The sequence below is a fragment of the Pteronotus mesoamericanus genome, unplaced genomic scaffold (assembly GCF_021234165.1).
Source record: "Pteronotus mesoamericanus isolate MK-2021 breed Mesoamerican mustached bat unplaced genomic scaffold, CSHL_Meso_final contig_164, whole genome shotgun sequence".
NCBI classification, from domain to species: domain Eukaryota; kingdom Metazoa; phylum Chordata; class Mammalia; order Chiroptera; family Mormoopidae; genus Pteronotus; species Pteronotus mesoamericanus.
Window position 1 is genome coordinate 22,776,815 of NW_026555065.1, and position 13,037 is coordinate 22,789,851.

The 13,037-nt window shown below is 43.8% G+C and overlaps 1 protein-coding gene across 1 annotated transcript in view; it reads left to right on the forward strand.

Moving 5' to 3' along the window:
- The window catches only part of EHD4 (EH domain containing 4), a 68,883-nt gene that overhangs the window by 38,953 nt on the left and 16,893 nt on the right, over nucleotides 1–13,037 (forward strand). The window contains exon 4 of the mRNA XM_054565553.1: nucleotides 12,079–12,491. Within this exon, the coding sequence (XP_054421528.1) occupies nucleotides 12,079–12,491 (413 nt within the window). The remainder of the gene's footprint in view (nucleotides 1–12,078; nucleotides 12,492–13,037) is intronic.

A 13,037-nucleotide genomic window follows, 5' to 3' on the forward strand; every position in this document is an offset into this window, starting at 1 on the left:
TATGTTTACTTTATTTCATGGGTGAATGGCATCTCATTATAATTGTAATTTTCATTTCTCATTATTAGTGTGGTTGAGCATCTTTTGATATTGACAAATCTTTCCCAAGTATTTCCTTTTTGGAGTTATTTGACCATTTTGGAACACTGTTGGTAACTACATGAACTCTTATTTAGTAAAATAAGTGAGTCATTTCTTTTTAATAAGGAACCCAGTGTGGACTCCCATGGTCCCCACTGACTCGCTGTGTCTTTCCATCTATGACATGAACCCAGAAATAACTAGCTCTGAGTAATAGTTTGGCTTTAGGAGCAAGTGAGCTGATCATTTAGTTGCTGGAGCTGGACTTCAGGACTGGCTGTGGTCCAGATGTTCACAGAACACTCACGCAACTCTGGGAATGTTTAAAAGGAGGAACAGGGCAGGGCAGGGTGTTCAAGGTCAGGGTCACTTACAAGCCCTTTGTTGATCCCAAAGTTGTCATCCTCTTGGTTTAACACTTCTCTTTAGAAAACTGTGGCTTGAAGAAGCATTGTCTTTTTGCCCTTCTGAACCACAGAATGACAAGATGCACTGAGGTCTTGTTTGTAAGCATTTGGCCTCATCGCACTTGGGCAGAGCCTGTGTACCATTGGCATTTTGCCTCAAGAAAATCCAGTGCAAGTACAAACTGGCTGATTTATAGACATATTGTCTGAGACTTTCTTGCCTGTGGTATACAAAGCCACTTGAAAATGAGGAATGGGAAATTTCCACATGCATGACACTCAATTCCTGGATTCTGTTAATTATACTAGAAGGTTGGCTCTAATGACCTCTTAAGCATCCTTGAAAGTCTGAAATTCTGACTTTTCTTCTGGTCATTTCTTTCAGTGGAGTTGTTTAGAATTTGATGTCAAGTGAATTAAACTTCAGGGCAACTAACTATCCCTATGGAAACATGAAGTACCTTCAGACCAGCCCAAAATATCATAGCACATGAGTCCAGTGGAATGAACGTAATAAAATGAAACTTGCTACTTGATAATTTTATCATTTAGATTTAATCATTGAGTATTCCTGTACCACTTAAACATTTTTACTTTCTTATGCTGGTACTGTAACTAGTTGATGTCTACTACACAGACATGAAATTGAGTTTCCTGAAAATATGAGGTTCCTTTTTTATTTTAGAAAAGCTTAATGTTCAGAACCACCATATATAACTTTAATTTAAGATCTGGAAAGCATCCTTACTGATCATTTGACCCATCAGATAGATGTCAAAACTAAGGTCCAGCAAAGTAAAATGGCTTACTGAGCCAGGACTTGCAGGTTTCTCTTGGTAGATTTTCACCAACTTCTGTCTCCAACAAAGAGCCTAAAATGCCTTGTAATGTTGCTGTTTGTTTCTAGGGTCCAGTTGTCTTTACGTGGACCTGCCTCTTAACCTTATTTTTAATCTGAGATGCAAAATGAGACATGAAACCCAATTTCCCCTTTTACTTAGTCACGTGAGCAGAGGCAGCAGCATTTATTGGGCTAAATATTCAAGCAGAGCCTTTCTCTGTTCCCCATCCACGGTGCGGGGTGAAGCTGTGATGCGTGGGGCCTTCAGGGTCACGTGCACACCACCTGCCTCATCGTTATCTTTACAACATCCTTCCAGAGGACGGAGAGCCAGGCTCTGGGCCAGCTTGTTAATTTTAAGAGAAAACAGGCACGGAAAAATTAATTCTCGGACTAAATTCCAAAGGTAGAAGGAGTAGGGAGAGGAGATAGAGGATAAACCCCAAGCCCCTCCTAGATTTCGTTTAAATCGTGTTGTATTCCGCAGCCAAATCGCCTGCAGGCCAGGCACGGTGAGGCAGGGAGCTCTGTAACGGCAAGGATTATTTGCTAATTACATTCTCCAAGTGAACACCTTTACCAACCGAACACCTTGGGTGAACGGACACTGAACCTCCACAAAAAGAAACAACATCAGGACACCTGTGCAGATGTGGAGGCCACAGTATTTGTCCTCTCTGGGCAGCCTTGTTGATCTGGGTGGGTGAGTATAGGATCAGCCCCGTCCCACCCTGCTCAGCTGTGTCTGGTCAGCTGGAAGGAAGGGGGAGGCAGCCGGAGAAGCCAGGGGAGGCAGCCGGGGTCCGCAGGAGCTAAGTGTCTGTGACTCGTTTGCACACAGCTTGTTCCCATTGCTCTGACAAGCACAGCTGATTGGGGCTGCCTCTTCATGTAGACACTACACCTCCCTCAGGGTGGCCATAGGCTGGAAAGCACTAGAAACCCAACCCCTACCACTGTAAACACCCCCTCAATATTGTTAGCCTAGTCGCATATGGACCGATAATTTTTGCAATATGCTTATTTTTTTCTTATTACAGGAATAGTATATATTCACTTAGAAAAACTATTTTTTAAAAAAAGATAAAAAATGAAAGTGATCTCTAATCCCACTATTCTGGTGTACATACGGTACAGTGCAGTGAATAAAGGCACAGGCTCCGGAGGAGCGTCCCTGGGCTTGAATACTGGCTCCCCGGGAGAAAGCTGTGTGACCTTGGGTAAGATAAATATTTAACCTCTCTGAGTCTCTGTATCCTTGCCTGAAAAATGGGGATAATAATAGTACCTGCCTCACAGGGTTATTGTGAGGATTATAGGAGATTCTGTTGATAGAAAGCCTTCAGAGCAGTGTAGGAATGTTGACAGAGCTCTGTAAATATTTGCTGCAAGCATTTATTTTTAGCTACTATTCTACACCAACCCCAGTAACATTTTCAGAAACAGCCTTTTCCATTTGCAAAGTAGACTCAGCCTGGAAACAATACAAGGACTCCTTGCACATGTTTAACCGAAGCAGCTGTTATTCTTAACTGAAGTGACTGTTTTTGAAAATATGTATTTAATACCTGAGTGATCCCAGTTATTTGATGTTTATTTTGAGCCAATTTGTACTCCCTATATTTATTAACAGCCTATTTTTGAAAAGAAACTTACTGTACTATTCACACAACTAAACCCTCTAACTTACTAAAAAAAAAAAAATCAGTTACACTTCTTATTCGAGTCAGTTCACTTCATTAAACCAAATTCTATTTTATTTTTAATTTGATTTTATTTTATTCACTTAACATGCAAATCTACCTTCTTAATTTTTTTAGTGTGCAATAGAGTATTGTTAACTATAGATACAATGTTGTACAACAGGTCTCTTGCTTAACGGAAACTTTGTGCCTGTTAGATAGTAATTCCCGATTTTCCAGGCCACTGCTCCCTGCATCCGCCGCTCCACTCTGTGAGTCTGAGTTGGACTATTGTAGATTCCTCACATAGAGGGAAGCATGCAGTATCTCTCCTTCTGTGACTGGCTTATTTCACTTAACATCATGTCTTCCAGCTTCATCCATGTTGTGGTATATCACAGAACTTTCCATTTTTTAAGGTTGAGTACTATTCCGTTGTATGTGTACACCCCATTTTCTTTATTCATTCATCTGCCAATGAATGTTTAGGTTCTTCCACACCTTGGCTATTGCGAATAGTACTGCAATGAACATGAGAATGCTAATATCTCTTCAAGATCCTGATTTAAATTCTTTGGGATAAATACCCAAATATGGATTGCTGGATCCCATGGTAGTTCTATTTTTAATTTCTCAGGGAATAAACAAAATTTACTGAAAGGCTACTATGTTCAGTAGCAGATACTAGGTGTACAGTGGTGAACAAAATGAGAAGCAGAATGTCTGCCTTCATAAAATTTCTGTCTTGTAATCACCAAATAAATACATCATTATAGCATGTAAGTGTTACAAAGGAAAAATTATGGATGCCATAATAATATGTAGGAGGGATATAAGGGGACAAATGGTAATGGGAAAAATACAATAAAAATAAATTTTGAAAAATATATATATATGTTGGAGATAGAAAAGAGGGGAGGACAATCCAGGCGGAAGGAAAGGTCTGGGCAAAGGTGCGGAGGCAGGGAAGTGCAGGATGCTTTGGGGAACGGCAAAGAGCATGGTGTAGCGTGGGTTTAGTAAGAGATTGAGAAAAGTCTGGAGAGGTAAGGTGGGGGCAAGTGGTGGAGAATTTGTTCTGTAAACATTTGTTCTAGACGTAATCAGGACACTCAGAGTTCTGGAGATTCCGAGTCCGAAGAAGGGGTGGGGGTCATCTGAGGGCTGGAGGGCGGGGACAGAGCCAGGGGTGAGAAAGGCAGCCGAGCGGCACTGCCAGCACTCACTCTCCTCTCGGTGCCTGTCTGAACAGGGCAGGCTGTGCTGGACAGTTGACTGGGTGCTGCAGGGACACAGAGATAGTCATGACACTTCGGGGACCTTAGGGAGAGAGGCAGTGTTACACAACAAATCTACACAGTAAGTGCCGGGGCAGAGGTATGAATGCCCCGGTATCAAACGTTCGCTGTAGCTCGGGAGGGGCAGGCCAGGGCCCCACCAAAGAGGAGCAGTCTGAGCAGAGTCTGGGGCCGAGCCCAGCTAGGCAAGTGGCCTGCCACCCCAAGAACGCGGCTAGGGGAGAGGCTGCGGAGAACCTGGCCTTGGCTTTGGCTGTCTTCATTATCTTGCATCCTTTTATGGACACACATCTTGTTTAAAACTCATGTAATTAGAAACTTGGCCTTGGGAATAAATCAAAGCAATTTTTTTCTGTTCTATTTAAAATATTCTGCCAATTTTGCTTCTTCTGGGCCCCCGCCCTGTATTTACCTGAGCCAGGCAGCCACTGTTCTAACCTCAGATGCCATTTCCTAGTGGGTCCCTTTGGCTGGGATGGAGACCAATTTCCATGGGGGCTGTGACGGGAAGCCCCTGATTGGGTGGAAGGGGCCCCCTTTCCTTCCTGCCCCCTCCCTTTTGTTCCCAGAACGTGGAGCCAAGAATGCCAAGCTGGGATCTTCCATGGAACAAATTCTCTTTCCCAGCTCCCAAAGCTATGTAGCTTTTGGTTCCTTTTGCAAAGATAGAAATTATATTTTTAAGCATTGGACTGATTATATCTCAATTTTGTTCCAGGCCCATAAAAGTTCCATTGGAAGGTCTTATAGAACTTAAATGTCTATAATTGAGTGAATAAATTTTTAAACTATATTGAACACCACGGGAACAGGTCTGTTACTATGTCAATTCCTGCACCCCCCCGCCCCCACAAACACACTGATACTCACCTACATACAAGATCTCTCTGGGAAAAGGCCAACCATTGTTAATATAATGAGAACAGTTTGTGCGACATCTATGTAACCTGGCAGCCAAGGAGAGTGGACTGGAATGTGCATGTGTGAACAATGTTGACTTCACTGTACTAGTCAGTGGGGACAGTAGACGTCATTGAGTGATCATGTGTACTGTGTGGCCATCGCATTCAAAATGACTGAGCGAGGAGAGCAATGAATCTGCATTAAATTTTGTGTTAAGCTTATACATGCCTCTGTGGAAATTATTCAGATGATTGAGAAGGCCACAGCTATGGGCAACTGATTACTGGCACCTTCATCACAACAATGCACCTACTCACACATCAAGTCTCCTACAGTGTTTTTTGGTGAAATATCAAATCACCCAGGTGACTCAGCCCCCCTACAGCCCAGATTTGGTGCCTTTCACTTTGTGGGACAATGCCCAACCCACTAGGCCAAACCAGTTAGAGCCAGAGATGTATATCTTTAAACAAGTTTAGCAGCTTTGGGTTCATTCTTTCTTTCCTCCCCTTTTTTGTTTTTCTTTCTTTTCTTAGTTATTTCTCTCTCTCTTTTTTTACCTGTTTAAGTCAATTTTATTGAAGTGTAGCATATAATAATACCCTCATTTTAATTGTATTCAAGTTTTGACAAATTTGCACACTCGTGTAATCAACATCATCAAGAAATAGAAACTTTCTGTCACTCTGAGAAGTTCCTTCTTTGTTCATGCCCTTTGGCAGTCAGTCTCAGCCCCACTCTAAACCACAGGCAACTGCTGATCTGTTCTCTGTCACTGGAGCTTAGCGTCACCTGTCCTAAAATTTAGATTAAATGGGGTCACACAGTATTTACTCTGTAGCGTCTGGCTTCTCTCACTCAGCATGATGTTTCTGAGATTCACCCTAGTTGCTGCATGTGCCGCTCATTTCGTTCATCGCTGAGTGGTATTCCCCTGTGCAGATGTACCACTATTTAGGGACATTTGGATTGTTTCCAGTTGGGGCCATTATGGGTAAAGCTAGCAGCCTCAGTTTTATAGATGTATGTCTCTCAGCAATAGTTTCAAGCACATCCTAGGCACTTAGTAATTATTAAGCAATCCATTTTTTTACTTTTGAATTTAGCATGTCTTGTTAAATCCCAAGATATTTAGCGTACTTCTATTTTCCAGAGAGACATGTTCCAAAAAATCATTTAAAGCCAGTTCTGAGAATTTTTAATACATTTCCACAGAAAACATTCTGTCCTTCAGGAAGCATTTGCTGAGATCTGCCCCTTGGTGAGCACTCTCCTGATGCTGGAGGGAACAGGGGGAGACGGGGTCTGCCCTCAGATATGCACGGCCCAGCTGGGGAGATGCCTGTGAGTTAACACAGCACAGTTCTCTGGGGGGCTATGAGACCCCTATAGAAGCCCAGGAGAGCCAGGGCGGCTCCTCAGGGGGCACAGTTTGTCTCTAAGACTGTGGTGTTCACTCAGAAGAGGGCATCAGCTAAACAGGGCATATCTGCACCAAAGACAGTCACCTCAAAATGCGAAGACACTGTGTGGGCCAAGCAAAGGAGCAGCCAGGGGCCATGTTCAATCTGAGGACCTCTGGTTTTCAACCTTGTTTCAGGCTGTAGTTCTGCCACAGACCTACCTCATGTTAACTGGACCCTGACCACCTTCTGTAACAGAATCTTTGGGAAAATTCACTGCTTTCCTCCTCCTGAGTACAGCGTATGCCCTGAGTTTTCCCAGCCAGCATGGGTATACACTGGATTTTCTTAAGCCAGGAAGCGTCCGTGATGGAATCATAGATTTATTTTAGGTGCAACCTGGGGTCTTTAAGACCAATTGGTAGAAGTCTGTCTGTTTCACAAGCAAGAAAAGAAGGGCCACTGGGTCTTTGTGAGTCCACTAGCTCTATTTATAAAATATGAGTGGTTCCCTGCTCAGTGGGTATCTTCTATTAGCTATATTCTGAGCACTGGTCCACTCAGTTGGCTCATGCATCGTTGCATTGTCACCTTTACACTAATTAATTTTGTTTCTTTCCATGGCTGCTGACTATACTTTGCCCAGCCAGGCATCCTTCAACAAATATTTATTGCACCTTGCACCCTGCACTGGGCACTGGATACAAAAATTTCAAAAATAACTAGTAGATAACATTTTGGTGAGCTTTCCAGGTGCCAAGATGATTCTAAATGCTTCACATATATTAACTCTGGGGCCCCATGAGGTATGTGGATACTATTATTAACTCTGTTTTCCAGATAAGGAAAGGAGGCATAGAGTAGGTTAAATAACTTGTCCCAGTCACAAAACTAGTAAGTCATGAAGCCAGGATTTGATCCCAGGCAGCCTGAGCCCAAAGCCCACACTGATAACCACTGTCTCGTGCAACCATGAGGAAGACGTGATGGTCCTTGCAGTTAAAGAATTTATGGTCTAATGAGAGAGCCCCGTACATGCATCTGATGGTAACACACTGTGTAATGTGGTGTGATGGGGCATGAGCAGAGGGCTCTGGGAGCTCAGGAGAGGGAACATTTAAGTCTACCTACAGCAGAGGAGAGAGCAGAAATAATAACACAGCTTAGGCTGATTGAAAGTTTACTAAGTCTCAAGACTATATTGAGCATGTTAAAAGCATTTTCTTATGAAATCACTCAATAACCTTATTTTACAGATGAGAAAATTGGGGCTTAAAGAAGTTAAGTAGTATGTAAGGGTTCAGTAGTATGTAAGTGGTATCAAGGGTTACCCACATGTTTTGAAGAATGAGGAGGATTCGGGCTGGACTTCCTGGTCCTAAACCAGAGAGGAACGACTTGCCAGGGCCAAGGCCCAGCATGAGCAACGATAGGGGAGCTTTCATGAATTTTAAAGTCCATCTTCAAATTAGCAGATTCATATTCCATTTTTTCTTCAATTCTATGATGTACCATCTAACCATCTATTGATAACTTTTTTATAATAAAAATAAACTACTTTAAATGTGTTTTGTTTTGCCAACTAACAGTAATATAGACATATCTGCCATCCATGCCTTAGTATTCACCCTAAGGCAGTGGTTCTCAAGCTCTACCAGGCAGCAGAATCGGCTGGGGAGCTTATAAAATGCAGCTCACCAAGCCCAACCCCAGAGATTTAGATTCTGGGGTTCTAGGGAGGGACTGGGTGTCTAAGTTTTAAGCAAGCCTCTTACTGGATTCTGATAAGACCACACTTTGAGAATCAGTGGTCACTAACTCCTTCCGAATCATTGTTTTCTTTCTGCCTTTATTCAAGCAGACTAAATATCATAAGTTAAATCATTTTGTAAAAATCAGTCAGAACCTCTTGGTAGATAGGTATTTGGTGCCCATCTTATATCATGAAGATGGAATAATTGAGCAGAACTATTCGGCCTTAAAAGAAGGAAATTCTGACACATGCTACAACATGGATGCGCCTTGAAGACATTATGTTGAAGTGAAGTTAAGCCAGTCACAGAAAAACAAATCCTGTACAGGGCTCCAGTTTGGGAAGATGAAAAGGGATCTGGGGGTGGTGATGATGGTTTCACAACCATGTGAATAAACTTAATGCCAATGAATAATAATAAAAACTGTGGTGGGGGCGGGGGACCTGAGTAAACCAGCCTTTCCCAGCTTTGATAATTCTCTGCTGTATTCTGGGACACAGGTGATTTCTTCACCTTTGATTGCATTGCCTGATGTCTGACAAGTGGTTCTTTTACACTTGCCCGTGACAAACACTGTTCTACTTACCTGTACTACTTAAATCTTATTAAGCTCTCATTCTTATTTTATTTTTTTTAACGATTTATTTATTTACTTTTAGAAAGAAGGGATGGGAAGAAGAGAGGGAGAGAAATAGCAATGTGTGGTTACCTCTTGTGTGCCCCCTACTGGCGACCTGGCCCACAACCCACGCATGTGCCCTGACTGGCAGTTGAACCAGTGACCTTTTGGTTGGTAGGCAGGCTCTCAATCCACTGAGCCACACCAGTCAGGGCTCATTGTTATTTTAAAACAAGAGAATATGCATGTGCAGCCGTTTCTCCAGAGAGGAGCAATGGATTCACTTATAGTAAACTTACATCTGGCAGCTCAGTGCCCAGTAGCTTTTCTGCTGCACCAAAGCATTGGAATGAAGTATTTTTAAAAGACTTTTAAAATATAAAACTATTAGGAACCCAAATTTAAGTTAAAGCTTACACACTTGTGGTTCTATCAAGACCAGCCCCTCAACCCAGGCAGCCCTCAGAGGAAGAGATGCGTGTCTGCATGGCTGGGTTTGCAGGTGCACCAGTGGCAGCAGTTGCTGGCGTGGCAAGTTTCCTTTGACACTGATTGTAAGAAGCATCCAGAATCCAGAAATATTTAAATATGAGAAAAGTTATTTACCAATCAGGGCTCTTGGTAGCAAACCAAAGAAGCTGATTCTGGCTGACTTAAGCGGAAAAAGAATATTCCAGAAGATAAGGTCATTCATAGAATTAATGAGAACGTTGGAGAACTGGGTTGAAAAACTAGGTCAGGAAGCCACCACCACTATGAATAAAGTCTCTTTCTCTCTGTGTCTGCACCACTCCCTCAGGAGTCTACAGCCTACTCTGGCGGAAGGTGACAATTGTCTGATTCTAGACCACCTGTATGTACCCCAACCTGCCAATGTGTGAGGTGAGGGACTGTCTGCCACGCCTGCAGCTTCTTTGGCCCATAAGGAACCCCCTACCCCAACAGGAAGGGTGTTCACCAAACCACAATTCGTGTCTATTTCGGTGTAAAACCGACACAGATTTTCTTTAACCTGTTTCTGAACCTTCAGCTACCTGATTTTTGTCACAAACGAGACTGAGTGAGAGGATGTTTGGGTCAGAGAGAGAAGTCAATCCTCACTATAGGAAAAGCAAGGACAGGCAGGTTCTTCTGGAGGGTGGTTCTAAGGTGTCTTCCTAGGGAACCCTCCTTCATCTGCTGGGGATCTACGACTGGGATCTGGGGATCTGGCCCACAAGTTGGTCTTGGATGACAGAACCACTCACTGTTACCTTGGGAGACAGCTTGTTCTGGCCTCACAGGGACAGAGCTCCGAGTGAAATCTTGACTCTGAATCTTCATGCCACCGTGTGACCCTTTCAATAGGCCTTTGCTTTTTCTCTGTTCTCAACCAGCTGCTGACAGCAATGAAAGTGACCTGGGGCCCCCTTTCCGAGAACTGCCTTTGTCCTGCTCACCCCTAGGGAATCAGGGAGTGGGGCAGAATAGAGAAGTGAACCACGTGCCCTGAGAGTACACCGACAGGCGTGGTGATGATAAATAATGCATTTGGGCGATAACTACTACTTTTGGGCGGTGGTTTTGTGGGCGAGGGTTGAGTAAAAGGCTCGGGGACTGGTGCACAGGGGGCTTCAGCATTGCTGAACATTTGCATTTCTTAACTAAAATGTGTCTGTGTCCAGTTTGCTTGTTCCACTCCTCCCCTTACACCTGCTCTTCAAATTTCATGGAAGCTTGAGTGCACGGACCCCCTTTATTTCTGTCTAGTGGACCACTGTCCTCTAGATGTGCTCTCATCCATCTTAGCTCCCTAGCTCCCAATATCCCTAGATGGGTGTTAATGTCTTTGTATTTGTGCTGCAGGATGTACCCACAGGCTCTTGTGTATTGCTTTGTTTTTTAGCATTTTACCTGAATGTTACCACACTGCCCGTATCCTTTTAAAATTGATTTTTTCACTCACGAGTTTTTCAGAGATTGGCCTATTTTGACAAGTGAAAATCTAGTTCGTCTGTTATATATAAATAAACTAGACTTAAATTTTTTAAAGAATCCGAAGCGAACAAGGCCAAGTGTCATAATTTATTAAAGTTACCTGGTGAGTATATCAACATTCATGTTATGATTATCTGGACTTTAGGTGTTTGGAAGTTTTCAAAATATAAAATAAGGGACACAAGGACTAAAGCAGGAGTCGAGGAAGGTGCCATCCAAGCTCTGATTCCACAGCTACCGGTAATCAGGCTGAGATTAAAAATAAACCTTGTCCAACTGGCCTCCCCTTGTTTGCTTTTCACGGGACTCTGCTCCCTGGGGAAATGCCTGAAGTCTTGACCGCAGGCTGAGCGGAGTGTTGACTTAACTGCATGATTTGAAGCATATTGGTATGTGGCCAAAACAAACTAAACAGAATTGGTGGTGAGCCTAGCCATTTTAAAGAAGAAATTGGCAAGAGATCATTTCATAGAATGGCTGTGAGACAAAATTTTTAAAAATATTTACAACATCCTTAAGATATAAATAGTCCAAATGATAAATATCGGTCACATTTGCAGCCAGCCTAACCTTTGACCTCCTTAACACTCTTAAAAACTTGGGTTTAGAGGAGACAGTTCTTCTTTTGCTGTGCTCACTGGGTGCCCAGTGGTGCTCCAAGTGGCTTCCAGGTTTTCTTCCTTCTCCATCTCTGATACTTTCAGAAAAGTGAGACTCTGATAGAAGTAAGAATGGCCTGTGGTTTTATAGAGCCACCGATTATCTTTTCCATTGATCCAAAGGACAGTGGTAGGTGAAATAAGAGACTTGTGAGGACTAAATGAAATTATAGATACAGAAGCAAACAATGCCCAAACTGACCGTGAGCCCCTTTCTATTCCCTGTTTCTTCCCACAGAGGGACTCCTAGGAACCCCAACATTAACTAGATCCATCCAATCCAGGGGACCCCGTTTGAAGTGATTTTCAGGTCACAAGGACCCCACAGCCTCCAGCTTGGAGACAGGCTCTCTCCCTGGCCACTGCTGGAAACCAGTGATTCCCAGGCCCTCTCGTTAAACCTGCCTCCCACACGCAGCAGTGGCTGTACTGACATGCTCCTCTCTCTACCTAGGGTACGACTTCTGCCAGGTCCTGCAGTGGTTCGCTGAGCGGGTTGACAGGATCATCCTGCTCTTTGATGCTCACAAACTGGACATCTCAGACGAGTTCTCAGAGGCCATCAAGGCCTTCCGAGGCCAGGATGACAAGATCCGCGTGGTGCTGAACAAGGCCGACCAAGTGGACACGCAGCAGCTGATGCGTGTCTATGGGGCCCTCATGTGGTCCCTGGGCAAGGTCATCAACACGCCCGAGGTGCTGCGCGTCTATATCGGCTCCTTCTGGGCACAGCCCCTGCAGAACACTGACAACCGCAGGCTCTTTGAGGCTGAGGCCCAGGACCTCTTCAGAGATATACAGAGCCTCCCCCAGAAGGCAGCAGTGCGCAAACTCAACGACCTCATCAAGCGAGCCAGACTGGCCAAGGTAAGCCAGCACATGCCCCGGGGCGGCGGACTCAGGCAGGGGACACGTCCCACACTCTCCTCTCTAAGAGAAAGCAGGTGGGACACGCCCCATGCCAGGAGACATAGGAAACAGAAACTGTCATAGGTTAGAAGAGAGCCTGTGTCCTTGAGATCAGTGTCCAGGTTTAGATTCTGGCTCCTAGCTCCCTGACCTTGGGCAAATGGCTTAACTTTCCAAACCCTGTTTTCTGATCTGTAAAATGAAGATAGGAAGAGCACGCCACATGGTGCTTGTGAGGATTCAGGGTAACAGGGCTTGCAAAGCACTTGGTACAGCACCTGGCACACGGCGAGGGAAGGGATCAGTGCACTTTCTACCTGGAAGCTACTGTTAAGTTAGGACAGAGATTTTCAACCTTTTTCACCTCATGGTGCATGTAAACTAATTACTAAAATTCTGTGGCACACCAAAAACTATATTTTTTGCCAATCAGACAAAAAAAAAATCAGTGTAATTTTGATTCATTCACACTGGATGGCTATTGTCGTGTTGGCTGTTGTTATA